The 16,197-nt window shown below is 44.8% G+C and overlaps 4 protein-coding genes across 4 annotated transcripts; all 4 read left to right on the top strand.

Annotated features, from left to right (window-relative positions):
- Positions 1 to 1,925: 1,925 nt before the first annotated feature.
- C8R40DRAFT_992427 (uncharacterized protein) lies at positions 1,926 to 2,285 on the top strand (the record flags this gene model as incomplete). Its single annotated transcript, XM_046236737.1, has 1 exon — positions 1,926 to 2,285. A coding segment is annotated over one exon (360 nt), but the record flags the coding sequence as incomplete, so codon positions are not given.
- Positions 2,286 to 3,685: 1,400 nt separating this feature from the next.
- C8R40DRAFT_1221622 (P-loop containing nucleoside triphosphate hydrolase protein) lies at positions 3,686 to 4,523 on the top strand (the record flags this gene model as incomplete). Its single annotated transcript, XM_046233268.1, has 4 exons — positions 3,686 to 3,744; positions 3,837 to 4,048; positions 4,070 to 4,381; positions 4,438 to 4,523. The coding sequence occupies 4 exons, from the start codon at positions 3,686 to 3,688 to the stop codon at positions 4,521 to 4,523; spliced, it is 669 nt and encodes a 222-aa protein (XP_046079602.1).
- A 916-nt stretch (positions 4,524 to 5,439) lies between these two features.
- Positions 5,440 to 5,688, top strand: C8R40DRAFT_991957 (uncharacterized protein; the record flags this gene model as incomplete). Its single annotated transcript, XM_046236731.1, has 1 exon — positions 5,440 to 5,688. A coding segment is annotated over one exon (249 nt), but the record flags the coding sequence as incomplete, so codon positions are not given.
- Positions 5,689 to 9,763: 4,075 nt separating this feature from the next.
- C8R40DRAFT_1269145 (uncharacterized protein) lies at positions 9,764 to 11,648 on the top strand (the record flags this gene model as incomplete). Its single annotated transcript, XM_046234017.1, has 2 exons — positions 9,764 to 9,997; positions 10,149 to 11,648. The coding sequence occupies 2 exons, from the start codon at positions 9,764 to 9,766 to the stop codon at positions 11,454 to 11,456; spliced, it is 1,542 nt and encodes a 513-aa protein (XP_046079600.1). The 3' UTR covers positions 11,457 to 11,648.
- Positions 11,649 to 16,197: the final 4,549 nt, after the last annotated feature.

Raw genomic sequence — 16,197 nt, 5'->3', positions numbered from 1 at the left:
GAAGGAGTGGAGACCAGGGAGTTAGATACATTATCATCCTCTGAAACTTGGACAGAGGAACAGCACTCTATTCTCAGAGAACTTCCCAAGAAAATGATGCTCATCAGATCTGTGCGGCCTTTCCATGGTAGTTTAGGAATTCCCCCAGGACTGGAAGAGACAGTGATTCTTTGTCCATCATATTGTCAAGCAATGATGGATATCTTCTCTAACATGTCTCAGGACTTGGAATTGGTATGTGGTTGTTAATCAAAAGGTGTGCTTCAATGACATTTGTCTGCTTTTTTCCAGTGGATTTCCTATATGGTCCCAGCTACTCAATTTTATGCTAAGCAGAGACAAGGCAAAAAACAAAAACAACAGGATGTGGACATCCTTGGAAATCATCCTTCAACCTCAGAAGTGCTCAAAGATTATTTGATCTACTGGACATTTTCCAAGCATGCAGAATGGCGAAATTTGTCTGGGAAAGAGTTCATGAAGCTTGTGCCTGGTGCTACGAAGGAATTAGGCTCGATTTGGAATGAAGTTAGTGGTTACCTAACTCCTGACCTTGATTACTGACCCAAAATGTATATTCAGATCATCACCAGGATTGTTCAGCATAGACTTCATGCCTTCCGGTATACAGAGGGCACATGTATTCCACAGTTGGAGAAGACATATATGACTCATCCCTCGGTGAAGAATCAAATCAAAACAGTATTGGCTTCCCAAGAGCTCTTGAAGTGTATTCAGGATTGGATTAGCTATAATGCTGTGCTGGAGGCAAAGCGAGTTCAACCTGCCCAATTGCTTAGGTCTCAATGGAGACTTAGAATCCATCAAAAGATCCCATCACCAATCACGGTCCCTGAAGACAATTTTCTGAAATCAGTACTCAAAGGCCTGAGTAAAACTCACATTAATTGGCAGGCCAGTTCTCAAGCTGATTCTCTTGCACATATGAAAAGAGTACTCAGAGAATTGGTCATCGAACTGTGCTTATGGGAAGGATATAGAGATCAGTTTCTAGAGGCTCAGGAAGGATTTAAATGTCTCCTCATGGAAGTGGTTCAACTAATCCAGGGTTCTCCTAACTGGAGAGCTTGGAAGCCTTGGTTGAACCTGACCTTTGGAAAGGATGATGATGATGTTGCACTCCAGTGCTACAAGGAACTCTTCAAGGATGATCAAGCAGGGACTTTGCTATCTGTGACACATAGTCAGCTACATCAAAAGCAGAAAGAAAAGTTGTTCAAGCTCTTCAAAAATTTACACAATGGGTTGAAAGAGGCAGGACTTGATGTCAAATTGGGGAATACCAGTAAAGGCCTACATCCTGCTATCAGTTCTCCCCTAGAGGAGCTTATACAAACATGTATAAAGGCTCAAGAGGACTTGAATCACGCAGTTGAACAGGAACCTTCCATCCCTCTTATTGCCCCCGAGGACATTTCAATGCCTGCAGAAAACTCACTTCAGCTCCATTATGCAAATGAAGACAATCTGTTGGAACTATACTCACAGAGCAACGGCATTGAAGAGGATCAAGGCATTTTTCACTCAAAACATAATGCGAAAGGCAAGAAGAAGGTGAAGCAAACTGAGGAAATGAATTTTGAAGAGGAAGAGCAGGAAAACAGAGAAGAGCAAGAGCAGGAAGAGGAAGAGGAAGAGGAAGAGGAAGAGGAAGAGGAAGAGGAAGAGGAAGAGGAAGAGGAAGAGGAAGAGGAAGAGGAAGAGGAAGAGGAAGAGGAAGAGGAAGAGGAAGAGGAAGAGGAAGAACAGGAAGAGTAAAAGGGATAAGAACACAAATGTGAAGGGGTACAAGAGGAAAAAGTCTAATTTCTGTGAAGACTGGAATATGCTACTGTTGAAATTACTACGATAAACAATTTGATGGTTCATTTTCTCTGAATTATCAAATTATTCTCCGATTCAGGGTACAGATTTGGAGACTAGATTTGACGAACACTTTCGAAGATTATCCATTCGTATATCGGACGGTAATTCGCACTGGGCGCAGAGCCAATATCTTCAATACCGCTATGCCTATTCTAATTGAATGTGAGCAGCTATCTCTGCTTCCTCCTCATTCAAATTCTTATCCTAGCTGTGACAGTGCGACAGTATCCGGGGACAGACACGTTCGCGTATTCGATGACGGCGAAGACTATGAAACTTCTGCTCTTGGACAAGAAATTGGGCAGGAGTATTGTCTAAGTACTTTGAGAAGTCACGAAGACCGAGTCAAGCGAATAGCTACGGAAGAGAGTCCTGACCGATTCCTTACGGTCTCGGAGGTAAGTGCACATCCTATGTTCCCCTGCAAGGTATTACTACTCAAGCCTACTATTAAGTGCGCCAGCATGATTTACGGACACCCCACGTTTGCCGTGATCACTGTCCAGCTCCGCTCAAGTCCACCATGAACTCTCAACACTCGCTACATCTTCCTACTGTGTTGTCGCTGGAGATTCACCATATGTCAAATACTTTCATCGTCCCGGATGACCAAAATACAGTTGATCGGTACTGCTATGCTGCAGGGTTATCTTTTCGACCGCCGGTTTACGGGACGTGATATACCAGATGAATGGGGTAGGCGAGATGAAGGCCTGGTGAGTTGTGTTCTACGCTTTGCTCGCACAAACCAGCGTATGCTCAACAGATCACGCGCAGGTCCTCGAGAACACATCACTGGAGCCAAAATTTCAGCCGAAAATAGCCACGAGGTATGCCTCGTCAGAATTTGTTGGCCGCGACGTTGATGATTCCTCCGTAGGTACTACTTTCTTGTTCTTCAGACGGTGTATATCTATTCTCGATGCTGCATGACCCAGAGAGCAGTAGTAGTCCATCATCATCAACCATAGTCCCTCCAAATCTCAAACGTCGTAGGATTTCTCGTGAATCCCCATCAACGTCGTCTACGGTATTTTCTTCTCCGCCTTCTGAAGGTGCTGCTGCGAATCTCGATTTCTTGGCCCATCTAGAGCGGGAGGATAGGAGGGATTTAGAGGAAGATGACTCGGATGTTGTATATCCATTCAGAGGGGAAGAGCCGAAAACATTCTACTCTTGGACCGACATTGTAACACCCTATCGACGGTTTTCTGGAGCCTAAAACGTCGATACTGTGAAAGATGGTGCGAAGCTCTGAATATACTCGAACGATTGAATCTAAAGTCCTTTCTAGTCAACTTTCTTGGTCCTCGCGATGAGTTTGTCACATCGGGGTCCGATGATGGCAATTTTTTTGTGTGGTACAAGTCCACAGGAAAAATCCATGGCATATACGAAGGACACGGTACTGATCACATAAGAAACCCAATGCACACACGCTGATACTGGTCCCAGGTGCCGTCGTGAACGTCATTGAAGGGCATCCGCATTTGCCACTAGTGGCAGTAAGCGGTATCAATCACACTGTCAAGGTATTATCTCCTTTCATATCTACAATACCAATCATCTCCTGAGATGATTCGATCTTCCCATCAGTTTCTCGCACCAGTCCATCGTGAAAGCGCATCGAATGTCTAACGCGGAATCGATCATGGACATCAATCGTGAACAGAGTGATATCCGGACCCACATTCGCAGGATTCGAAGACACGATCTCGTCAACCTGCTAGCATCATTCAGAACGTCTACTGATGGGGAGAATCATACTAAAGCAACCTCTATTTTGCTTCACTGGCCCATGTATATAGACGCAAAGGCTAGGCAATTGGCATTGGTACTGGTTGAATTGCTAGCAAAGTTCGTCCTTTGACTGTTCATGATAACCTTCTACTCACTTCTTCTCAAAAAGCCTGCTTCTTCACGCCTCCTAGCTGGCATCTATGGTATAGTACAGGTATACCTGCCTCTGGCAAATCAACTTTTGCGGATCTGTTGTATAAATACACCGATAGTATACTTCAAAATGATCCTCGAAACTCCGTCAGAGCTATCCTCGTTTTACTCGATGGGTGGCACCTTACTCGTGCCCAATTGGACCAGTTTCCTGACCCCAAGCTTGCCCGAGACAGACGAGGCAGCCACTGGAACTTTGACGGTCCAAGTTACCTATAATTTGTGCAAGACTTACGCGAAGAAGTCCTGCCAGAGACAGAGCGTATCATAACGGCGCCTTCTTTTGACCATGCAATCAAAGATCCTACGTCCCATGCCGTGCAAATTCATCCCCAACATCGTATAGTCATCATAGAAGGTCTCTACACTGCTCTGGACGTCGATTCTTGGAGAGAAGCCGCGCTTTTACTCGATGAGCGTTGGTATCTCGAACTAGATTTCGAGGAAGCACAGAAACGGCTAGTCAACAGAAATCTGGTTAGTGGTGTGGCCAAGGATCCTGCAGAAGCAGTATGGCGAGCAGAAGCAAACGGCATGCCTAGCGAGCGAGCGTGGTTCATGAATACCCGCTGAATTCGCGCTGAAGGATTGTTCCAGATGGTAGATTTCTATTAACGAACACGGTGGAAGCAACGAGGGTTATAACGAGCGTGGAGGATCCTGTCCTCGCCCTACCTGCATAAACTCTTTTCTCATCAAACCAAAGTCCATGTCTACATATCTATACAAATTCATGTCGTCGAACCTTTCAACATCTCCTAGCATCAGTTACCAGATCAGTACGTTGAGACCTGTTGAGCTGAACGACAAGTTGATTACTATACAGAACGTCTTCTCCTGAATCCTTCTTTGAAGATTCTCTTCACGTTCCTCGAAGTTGCGAATCTGACTGCACGTAAAACCTCGACCTATCATAATTCCAAGCGAGCTCACTTTTCTTGCATGATTTCGAGCGAAGGCAGCAGGTAAGTGTAAGCTCTGAATGAAGAAAACTATAATGCTCTCCTTCGGCGACGAAGCCTTGAGAATCTCAAGATGATGCCCTGCTGGATGGAAGTTGGATATTGTTTGGACTCTAGTTCTGTAGAGTTCGGTCATGCTGTTCGCAACTCCTGTACTCACTGCGGGGATGAAGGCCCTTTCTTGCCGCGAATAAGCTGCGAATAAGGCAAGATTAGGTACAAAATTCTCTTTCTAAGCATGAGCAAAATATGTTATCCAACTACACCAGTGTAATCGAACATGTTGACAAAGTGTAGGCCCCCGGAAGCTCCACCAGAACCCTGTCCGGAATTGCGTATTTTAGAGCTCAAATTTGCCCGTTTCCTTGTCCAAATATAGCGTAGATTGAAGCTGAAGGTCGGCTTCCTTGTCCAGTTATAGCGTAGTTTAGAGCGGTGTGGGACCGCTGAACCGAAATTTTTTGAGGTAACTTCGAAGCGCTTCTGTGCGCACAGACCTTCTTGAGGCCTTCAATGAGCGCACAACGGTGAAAAATACGTTCTATAAATATATTTGGCACTTCTTCTCCAGATATAGTCCAATCCAATGGTCTTCACACCGGAGGAATTACAGGTTATTCATCCTATGTCGAGAGCTGGTACCAGACAGATTCGCAACTCAGATATTGTCGAAATTGACTTCAAAATCCTTATCGATGGAGGTAAAAGACTACACTCTAGTCTTTTGAATGCGATAACAGCACAGATCCAGAGTGAGGCTGAGGTCGCAGGAGAGTCTCCTGAGTTCTGTGTTTTTTCATCATGGCTTGGACCACTGATAGATGGAACACACAAGGAGAACGCATTGACGGGAACAGTTGATATGCACATTGCACAAGCGGTAAGTTATAAGAACATCTCGACATCATATCCAATGAAACTAATGGGCATGAAAGGTACCAGACGGAAGTATGGATACGATTCGAGCAAGAACAAAATGGGTTATTCCCTTGTGCGGTACGAAAATGCCACACTGGGTACTGACCTGGATAGACTTCAGTCGTAAGGAGATAGGGATTTTCGATAGTATGCCAGAATTGCAAGCCTGTTTCTGGGCCAAACCGGTGAGCAAAATGTATTAGGATAGATAGAGCATCAACTTACCCACCCATCATAGACTCTACTAAAGATTGTCGATACAATCTTTGCACAAGTCAAGTTGCCTCTTGTTGACTGGGCTGCCCATGATTGTACTTTCACCCGAAAGATCTACAGTCCCTCGAATTTACAAACTCAAATGGACGATTGGTCATGCGGGCTCTTTGTGCTGAAGGTGTTGCTTTCGATGCGATATGGTATAGGATTAGAGACTGTTGGTAGGAAAGATTTAGATGAGATGCGAAGAGTGGGAGTGAATATGCTGATGAGCTTACCGTGAGTCGTTCCCTCCGAAGATGTCTTCGTTCGTCTGGTCCCCTTGTGCTTCAAGTTAGTATCATCAAGCCTTGTGCTCCCAGAAAGGACAATTCAGAGAATGACGATGTAGAAGTAATAGAGAAAAGGAATGAGGAAGACCAGGCTGGGAAGACAACAATGATGGCTGATGTATGGAACAGAAGGGTAAATGTCACACACGCCGCCGGGTACATGGACGAAAAAAGCGCTCTACGGGATTACCAATGCGGTACATCTGACATATTAGTGGTCTGATCATGACATGGTTATATGGTTAGTACCTTGGATGTGATAAACTCAGTAACGGTAGTGCTACTGGAGAATTTGCTAATTTTCCTGTTCAAAGGAATGCGAGAGAACAAACATAGAGTCAATATTTATAAACGTTGAGAAATATGATAGTACATCGAGCAATATTGTAATGGAAGTGACCGTATTTGAGCCACTTTAGGCCTTCGGGAAATACATATAAATAAGTACGCTCGCACACTCTGCCCATAATTATGAGAAAGACCGTCAGGGAAAAACCAAGTCCCCATTACAGGCGTAACCGCACTGTGGCCTGCTTGGCTCTTACTGGACTTGGGCAGCTAACAAAGTGCTTCTCCTGCACCTTGAGAGCCAAAGCCCACGCTATCGAGTTGCGAGCTCGACGCACCGACGGTCCTGGGTTTCGTGTGTTGAGCGGGGAAGTGAAAAGGATATATACAACAGGGTATGTCTCGGTTCATAAGTCCCTAGAATCTACGTCCGTTTCCCGGAATCTACATCAGCGTAAATATAGAACAAGTGACTTTCAATCTTTCCCTGGAATGATAGAGACCGGTTCAACCTACAGAGGGATGATCAAGAATTCACAACGAAATAAATCTGAATTGGACGTCTGGCCTTGTTTGTATATCTCGGTTGAGAATCTTGCTGGTACACCCCTTGAGAAGATGTAAAAAGATCGAGTAAGCCCATGTCTGATTTCCGGAACGATGACTCAGGACCATGAACGAGTTAGCTCAAATACATGGTGACAAGGCCGCTGAAAACAGTCTGATTTCCTCGAGTTGAACATGCACGAGTTAGCTCAAGTGTATGGCAGCCTCGAGGGATGATCAAGAATTCACAACGAGATAAATCTGAACTCGCTGTTGAAGGATCGGCCGCAGCATGCGTTGAGAATTTGTCTTGAGGGGAACGTCGAGGCTGAGAAAGTAATCAACAACGATGCGACTGGGGAAGCAGGGGTGGAGACAGCTGAACGCTGAACTCCTGAAGGTTAGTAATTGAGGAAGAGCGAGAGACAGAGGAACGATGACTCAGGATTATGAGAGTTAGCTCAAATACATGGTGGCAAGGCCGCCGAAAGCGGTCTGATTTTCGCGAGTTAGAGAGCGCACTCCATGGACGAGTTAGCTCAAGTACATGGAGGCAAAGCAATCGAAAAGAGCCCTGAAGGTTAGGAATTAGGAAAATGGGAGAGACGGCTGAGCGATGACTCAGGACCATGAACGAGTTGGCTCAAATACATGGTGACAAGGCCGCCGAAACCAGTTTGATTTAAGTTAGAGAGGGCGCACTCCATGAACGAGTTAGCTCGAGTACATGGAGGCAAAGTAGCAGGAAGAAGCCCTGAAGGTTAGGAATTAAGGAAATGCGAGAGACAGCTGAACGCTGAACGATGACTTAGGGACCATGAACGAGTTAGCTCAAATACATGGTGGCAAGGCCGCCGAAAGCGGTCTGATTTTCGCGAGTTAGAGAGCGCACTCCATGGACGAGTTAGCTCAAGTACATGGAGGCAAAGCAATCGAAAAGAGCCCTGAAGGTTAGGAATTAGGAAAATGGGAGAGACGGCTGAGCGATGACTCAGGACCATGAACGAGTTGGCTCAAATACATGGTGACAAGGCCGCCGAAACCAGTTTGATTTAAGTTAGAGAGGGCGCACTCCATGAACGAGTTAGCTCGAGTACATGGAGGCAAAGTAGCAGAAAGAAGCCCTGAAGGTTAGGAATTAAGGAAATGCGAGAGACAGCTGAACGCTGAACGATTAGGGACCATGAACGAGTTAGCTCAAATACATGGTGGCAAGGCCGCCGAAAGCGGTCTGATTTTCGCGAGTTAGAGAGCGCACTCCATGAACGAGTTAGCTCAAGTACATGGTGCCAGTCAATATAACCAAGGAAAGAGGTTGGATTCCATGAAGTAGTTTGCAGAAGCAGAAGTACTACTTAAAGAGACCAGCGCGTGATCCATGAACGAGTTAGCTCTAATTCGTAGTACGAGGGATGTCGGGTCTACGAGCGTCATGAATATTAACGATGAAAGCAGAGCGAGGAGAAACATACCCTGTTGAAGGATCGGCTGCAGCAATGCGTTGAGAATTCGTCTTGAGGGGAACGTCGAGGCTGAGAAAGTGATCAACGACGATGCGACTGGGGAAGCAGGAGTGAACCTATTATACCTTGCCCGTTATCGTCCTAGTCCATGATATATCCACACGAGTTCCGAACTGAAGGATGACCACCGAGTGCTACACGAGTTTTCACTCACTGCAGCAAGTAGAGATGAAGGAAGAAGCGAAGAATATCTTAAACTCTCACGATCATGATCAGTTCTTTGTTTGTTTGGTCTTCGCTTTGTTTGGTCCGGGTTTCGGCCCGTTTTCAATCAACAACTCGACATCCTCGACATCGATACTTCCTCCAATACTTTGACCATGTACTGCAGCTAACTCGTGCATGGGCTCTCTCTCTCTCTCATCCTTCTCATATATGCCTTGAACTCAACAATACGGCTCTTCTCAACATTGGGAACCTCTTCACACACGTTCGACCATGTACTGGAGCTAACTCGTGCATGGGCTCTCTCTCTCTCATCCTTCTCATCTATGCCTTGAACTCAACAATATCAACATTGGGAACCTCTCCACACACGCTCGACTATCCGTTCATGGACTATATGTACGTTCTTCAAATTCTATCTCCTCACCTCACTCAAGACTATCTATGCAGCCATATTTCGACTTATTCTTGGTCACAGTCAACCCTTATCAAAGTCTACCGTTATGCTCAGATGCGTTCGTGCGTCAGTATTGAAGTCAACGGAGGGATGAGAATGCTCACCACATCTTCGCTATTGCCGAACGTGTATGGGTGGGGAGTACATTCGTATCCCTCTATCTCTGTTTCCGCCGCCTCCCCTTCCAAGTCCTCCCCCTTACGCATCCACACCCGCACCGACTCCCGCTCTCAATCCAACCCGTTAAAACCCTCCCAGACCTCGCCCCAATGCTCCTCAAACTGAACCTAAACCCGACTCTTCTTTCCCTCGGCAAAAAGAGCCGCTAAACAGCTTGCCAGAGGAGAAGACGAAGGTGGTGATATTGGGTTCAAATGGTGAGGGTTCGAAAGATGAAAGAGAGGAAGGTCGTACAGTCCTCTCCTCACATCATCCCTCCCATTCGTTGAGAGTTCCTCTCCTCCTCCATCCTACCATTCATCTGATGATTCATTTTCAAATCAAACCGACCCCGCGATGATCCTTTCCGTGGTAAACGTCCTTTCGACCGCTATCAAAGCCAACGCTGCCGTGGTGCTGCAGATGCTTGATAAGCTTCCTGCTCTTGGAGTTGAGCAGAGGGCGATTGTGGAGGCGGTGTTGGAACTAGAAGATTCGGCGGCAACGGGTGTTGCGGGAGGTGATATGATGAATACAAGGGGCACGACGGAGATGGGCAAGTCCACGAAGTTTATGATGAATATGGACGTGGTACGTCTCTCTCTTTCCTCAAAAATTTCATCTTTAATCGCTGACTACTCTATAGGTTCCTCGTCTCTTCCGGCCTCCCAGATAGTAGGAGGAGGAATCACGGCGCCAGGCATCGTTGGGTCTGATGGTGACGACGAACTGCGTTTGCAAGATGCGTTTTCGAGACCGCAAAGGTCTATACGGTTACAGGAAGTCCGTAGCATTGTTGGTAGCCGCTGAACATCAAGTACGCCAGATTGCACTACTATCCGGTCTCCAGCCATCACCTCACATTCAAACGGAACAACAAATTTGGGCCTCAGATGGATCAATGGTACCAGCATCAGCAGGTCTACTCGACAAACGTTCAGTGACAACATCACTGACGGGCCCTACAACGCTTGTTGCCCAAGTCTCCGGGATAAGTGCATTCATCACTCACGGTGAATTGGCAGGGATCACGGCGGCATTGATATTGGCTAAGGACTCAAATGACTCTATTGCGGTTCTCCACACTGATTCACTTTATTGCGTTAGAACAATTAGAGAGGGCTTAGCCCAATCTGATCCGGGAGCAATGGCAAACATCAGGCGATACAACGGTCGCTCTTTCTACAGATGGATAAACGTCATTCTGCATCGTAAATCAACTTATATACAGCACGTTAAAGCTCATACCGAAGATACATCCCTTCCATCCCTTCTGAACTCCGAGGCAGATCACTATGCAACATCAGCTCAGAAACTCGTACACCGGATCCCATCCTTTCCCATTCCAACATTTCACATGGACGAATTTACGCCGTATTCCTCGTCGCACGGATGGACAGAGTCGAATCTACGCGTATATACTGAAACCGTGATGTTAGAAAAGTCACTGCATGAATTGCGAAACAACGTACGCATGGCAAAATGGCTTTATGAACCGAGACCCCCCAGCGAATTCCTATACACACGCGCATATTCAGCATATTCAGCGGCAATACAACTATACGCTCGTTCGGGTCAGCTGGCTGTAGCGGATACACTGTTTTCAAGGGGAAAAATCGACGAGCCATACTGCAGATTTGGATGTAGGGCACTCGAGGATCCGCATCACTTGTTTGTTGAATGCAAGAGATACACAGAATGGAGGGTTGAGACGAGTAAAGAGATTGAAAATCGTACACGAAGGAAAACAACAGAAAAGGGCTTCGAGGAGACATCCCAAACAAGTCTCCTCAAGACAGCTAAGTCACTTTTTATTAATGATAAAGATATATGGCCTCTACAGTACTCCTTTTACTATCTAGGTCACATACCAAAGCTCGACTCATTACTGCCGTATTCACCAACAATGACACCTATTGCAAGAGAACAATTACTTCACCATCTGGCAGCAGACTGGCACACACATATTATACGGCTAGCGGGACGTATTTTTGGGGATTATCAACGGGAAATGGCCAAGAGACTTACCTCGAACCATAAACCTCGATGAACCATCGACGACGCCCCATTAGTAAACTTCCTTCGCACAAAACCAGCAAAGCCTGGCATTTTACTTGATATCTTATGATACTCTTATTACATATTATGGGCACTCTTACTTAAAGTCTGGTTCATCGGGGTTACATGTAGCCTTAGTCCTTTTAGGACACAGATGAATATCATCTTGTAAACTTGTAAACAAATAAAGTTAGAATAGACAAGAGTAAATATTGAATGAACTTACCCTCAGTGTATCGTGGAAAGCTGAAGGCGGGGAAGTTTCGAACCTACTGTATATAAATAAAATGGTCCGCCATATGTACTGGACTGAAATCAACTGATGGTGGAGCGAACACGAAACATAAGATAAGAGAATGAAACAACATCTGTAAAACCTCAGGCTGGATTTTCGGCTAATAGCTGGAGAGCAGATGACAGCGCTGTCCAGCTGGGAAAGCACTCCCAGCAGTTGATCAATACTGCTGGGAGTGCTTTCAGTGCTGGACAGTGCTCTCCAGCCAGTATCCTTGCTCTGGCGAACATCCATGTTTTGCAGATGAAGATGAAATATTTATTTACAAAGTGTACCTGACTGAACTCATATCACCTGCTTTGGCCTAATCTCCATATTTTTTCAACACTCCCCTAGTCTAGGTCAGGGACCAACTTCCTAAGACCAAGGAGGGACACTTGTCGACTGTGAATAGCTGGCACCAAGAGAATTGGTGAGGATATCAGCTGGATTGTCCTCAGAAGGGATATATTCAATAGCAATGTCACCTCGAGTCTCTACCACATTTCAAAGAAAATGATACCAAATATCAATGTATTTTACTTGCAAGTGAAATTTAGGGTTCTCAGAGATTACAATAGCACCTTGATTGTGACACCATATGAGAAAAGGATGAGGGACACCATGACCTACTTCTGAGAGGAAAGAGTGTATCCATTTGGCTTGTTGGCCAGTTTCAGCAAGGGTATTCAGCCTCTGTAGTTGATAATGCCACAACGTCTTGACATTTTGACATCCAGAACATCTGTCCTCCCAACATCATGATCAGGACTCCGGAGGTGGAATGACAAGAATCTACACATGAAGCATAGTTGGCATCTGCATACATGATCGGAGATAGCCCATCAGGAGACTTCCGAGTATAGATGATTCCAAGATCCTGAGTGCTACTAATATAATGAACTAGGTGCATAAGATACTGCTAATGGACCTTTCTAGGGTCATCAGCAAAAATGCATCTGCAAAACCTGTATTTTCGGCTAAGGGTCCGAAAGCAGTCGAGAGCACTTCCCAGCAGTGAAAGTACCCAGAGCATGTTGCTTTCGGTGCTTTCAGCACTGGGATCTGCTGGGATCTGCTCTCAGCCCTTAGCCGAATATCCAGGTTTTGCAGATGTGGCTGAAAATGTTTGCAACATGCACTATATCTGGACAACACTGGACAACAAGCAGTGGCACCAAATTGAACAGCTCCTAGGATTCCTTGGCAGGGCTTTTCATGTATAAACTCAATGTTGTCTCTAGAAGGAGGGAATGGTCGGTCATTTCTACCCCCCAAGGCTCCCTCATTCATTACCACCTACCTTTAGCTCTCACCATAGCTCCCACCATGGGTTTGGGGCCTCAGGACTTCTCCAACACCACGCGCTATTCCCTATCCCCAGTAGTTATTGATTTTGATCATCTACCTTGCCTACTGAACACCAACCCCTCTTGCCTCCTCACTTCTTACTAAGAGCTGCAACTTTCATAACCTCACCTTGTGATTGCTCCAATGGTCTACATTCACATCCTGAGATCCTAAATCACACCAGCCCTCATTTGTTATAACACATTCCTAGTCTCACTTCGACTTATTGTGCTGCTTATTGTCCTAGGGACCTCCCTGGACCTCTCAGGAACCTCCTCAAGGGTTATACTTAATGTCCTTGTACTTCTATTAGGTCATTCAAGTCCTCAGTTGCTTCCCATAGCTCCCTTTGAGCTCCAGTTTGCTCCTAGCATGCTACAACATGTACTCCCAATACCAACTACATCTACCAGGTGATCTAGCAAGTGGGATTTAGTGGTAAGTGCTGTTGCTTTTGCTTCTTCAAGTTTGTAGGGACCATTTGAACCTTTCCCAGTCAGGGAATACATTCCTCCCAGTGAATAGAATTCAATGCATCTATTTCCAAAATGAACCTGGTAACCAAGCGTCACAAAGTGGCAGAGGTGGAGTAACTAAGTGGAGTGACTATAGTGTAGGCAAACTGGTCCCAAGATAATGAGAGAGATATATTGAGTATCATAGTTATAGGTAGTAATAAGTAAGCACATACCTGGTCCCAAGATAATGGGCCATTAGCATTTGCCGTAACCATGCACGGACCTTTGCACGGAACATGTGTGTAACTTGCGCGGAACTTGCACGGATCACTTACCCAGCAAAGTATAACTTCAATAAATACTTTTTGAAGAGTTTACTGATACTGATTCCATTTGAACAAATCATTGAGTCCTAGTCAATATCATAAATTGTATGCAAAACCAACTCCAGAAGCATTGCACTTTTATCTACTTTACTCTTACCATCTTATACTTTTGATGAGCAGGCCATTTTACCTAGTCTCAGCAATGGGAGCACAGTGATTGTTTAGGTATGTTGAATGAATCCTTCCAACCTTTCAATTATCTATAAATGACAACAAATGCTTGATCCTCAGTTATTAGACATAATGGGCAATGACTACAGGCCTTGACAACACTGTGCCAGTGTGATATTGGGAGGTGAAAGAGGTCTCTTCATTGAGACTGTTGGGTCAAACAATAGACTGGCAAATTTTACTCTACCTGCAATGGCACTACATTACTGTTATTCAATTTTTTGTTGGAAGTTTCAATGGTATCTGAGGGTAGCATGACATTGATTGGCTCATATGATGAAGATTATACCACCCTTTTAGTCTGGTGGGAGCACATCTTGATTTCTCTACTCAAAAGGGCTTCACAACAGTGTTGAGAAGTAAGCTTGTAGTTCCTTGCAATTGTATTGAACTGGATCACTAGTTCAATGGCTTCTTAATGGTCTCATGATCAATTTGCAGATTAAATTAACATCTCTGGCAAGTGTACAAAGTATAGAGATAAGTGTAGTAACAATGCAGGATCAATTTAAGTAAGGATAACAACACATGCAGTTGCACCATATGTATACATTTACAATGCAGAAGCATGCAGCTACAATGTATACATGCAAACATGTGCTGAGCAATGGTGAATGGATGAGCCTCCAAGAATATCATCAAGTACATTCAGTGTATTGCCATTTTCATGCAGGTGTTATAGACATGAAATTCATTCTATGGTGGGGGTATTACATGTATATTGATTAGGGGACTCGGTTTCTTACTTGTGTACATAACTAAGGACTAATATCTGAACTTGACACACAGGAAGAGAGCATAAAACAATTGAGCAAGAATTAAGCTTAGAACAGTCAGACAGGCAACTGAGATACATTTAATGTAGACAGAACTGCAGTGAAGAGTGGCAGTTACTTTGTGGAAACTGTTACTGCAAAAGTTCTGTGCTTCAATCTGCATGGATTTGCATGTAACTTGGGCGGATCCGCACCTGACATTGCACGGATCTGCATGTAACTTGTGCGGATCTGCACCTGACATGCGCGGATCTGCACCTAACTTGTGCGGATCTGCACTTGACTTGCACGGACCTGCATATAACTTGCATGTATCCTGCATGTAACTTGCGCGGATCTGCATATAACTTCTGCACCCAGCTTTTACTAACAATCAGAGAAATAAGAATCTCATTAAATAGACTATCTCCCTCAAGCTATTAATGTGATTGTTGCTATTTGGGTACATAGAATATCTCACAAATACCAATCACTCACATCTGAAGATTATGAAGCAGATAAGCTTCAGAATATCTGCTCAATCATATTTTTGCTCTCAATTGTTGAATCATTGTTAGTAAGACACCAGAATAGATAGTTTAGTTAGTAATCCAGTGAAGGCTACTGAACAAACTCAAGTATTAGATAAAATTTCGGGATAGGAAAATTAAATTGGACCTGTAGAGCTCCATTGTACAATATCATTGTCTGGAATTAGTTGAGAAGCAATATGACTATGTAGCAGGATTTTGTACACAATGTTGTATATTTACAGATTGCACGGAACTGCATAAAGTTGCGCGGAACTGCGCGGAACTGCGTGGGACTGGTGCCGCACGAGTTACGGCAAAAGTTCTGTCCTTACGCTGATCATGATCATTGTTGGTTGCAAGCATCCACGGCCTACACAATGGCACTATGTATGTAGCATGGGCCCCGGCTGTTCCTCAATGGGACCGTGTTGGTTCTCTTCTTCCCACCTACCGGAAAATTATACCTCTCACAAAGGTAGCGGGAATTATAACTCTCAGGTTTGAACAAAAATCTCATGAATTGTACCCCACAGAAAATAGTTGTATCAGATCATTTTCTACGCTTGTGCGCGACGACAAACCCGCCATACTTGTGTCTCAAGCGGGCTATCTCTAAAGGTGTCATTTCGTCAATGACCGTAGCTGCAAATTGTAGAAAAAACGTCAGCCGTAAGCACCGCATGGCGGAAAATTGAAAACTCGCAAGTATTTGACTTATCGACGGATATGTCTCCATTTTTGGTTTCGTTGTCATTTGTACCGCAGAATTTCGGGATATACGATTTCCGACGCTGATAAAAGGATTC

This window comes from Lentinula edodes, assembly GCF_021015755.1.
Source record: "Lentinula edodes strain Le(Bin) 0899 ss11 chromosome Unknown C8R40scaffold_69, whole genome shotgun sequence".
In the NCBI taxonomy this organism is placed as follows: Eukaryota; Fungi; Basidiomycota; class Agaricomycetes; order Agaricales; family Omphalotaceae; genus Lentinula; species Lentinula edodes.
The sequence above is the reverse complement of the archived record's forward strand: the minus strand, read 5'-3'. Positions and strand labels throughout refer to the sequence as shown.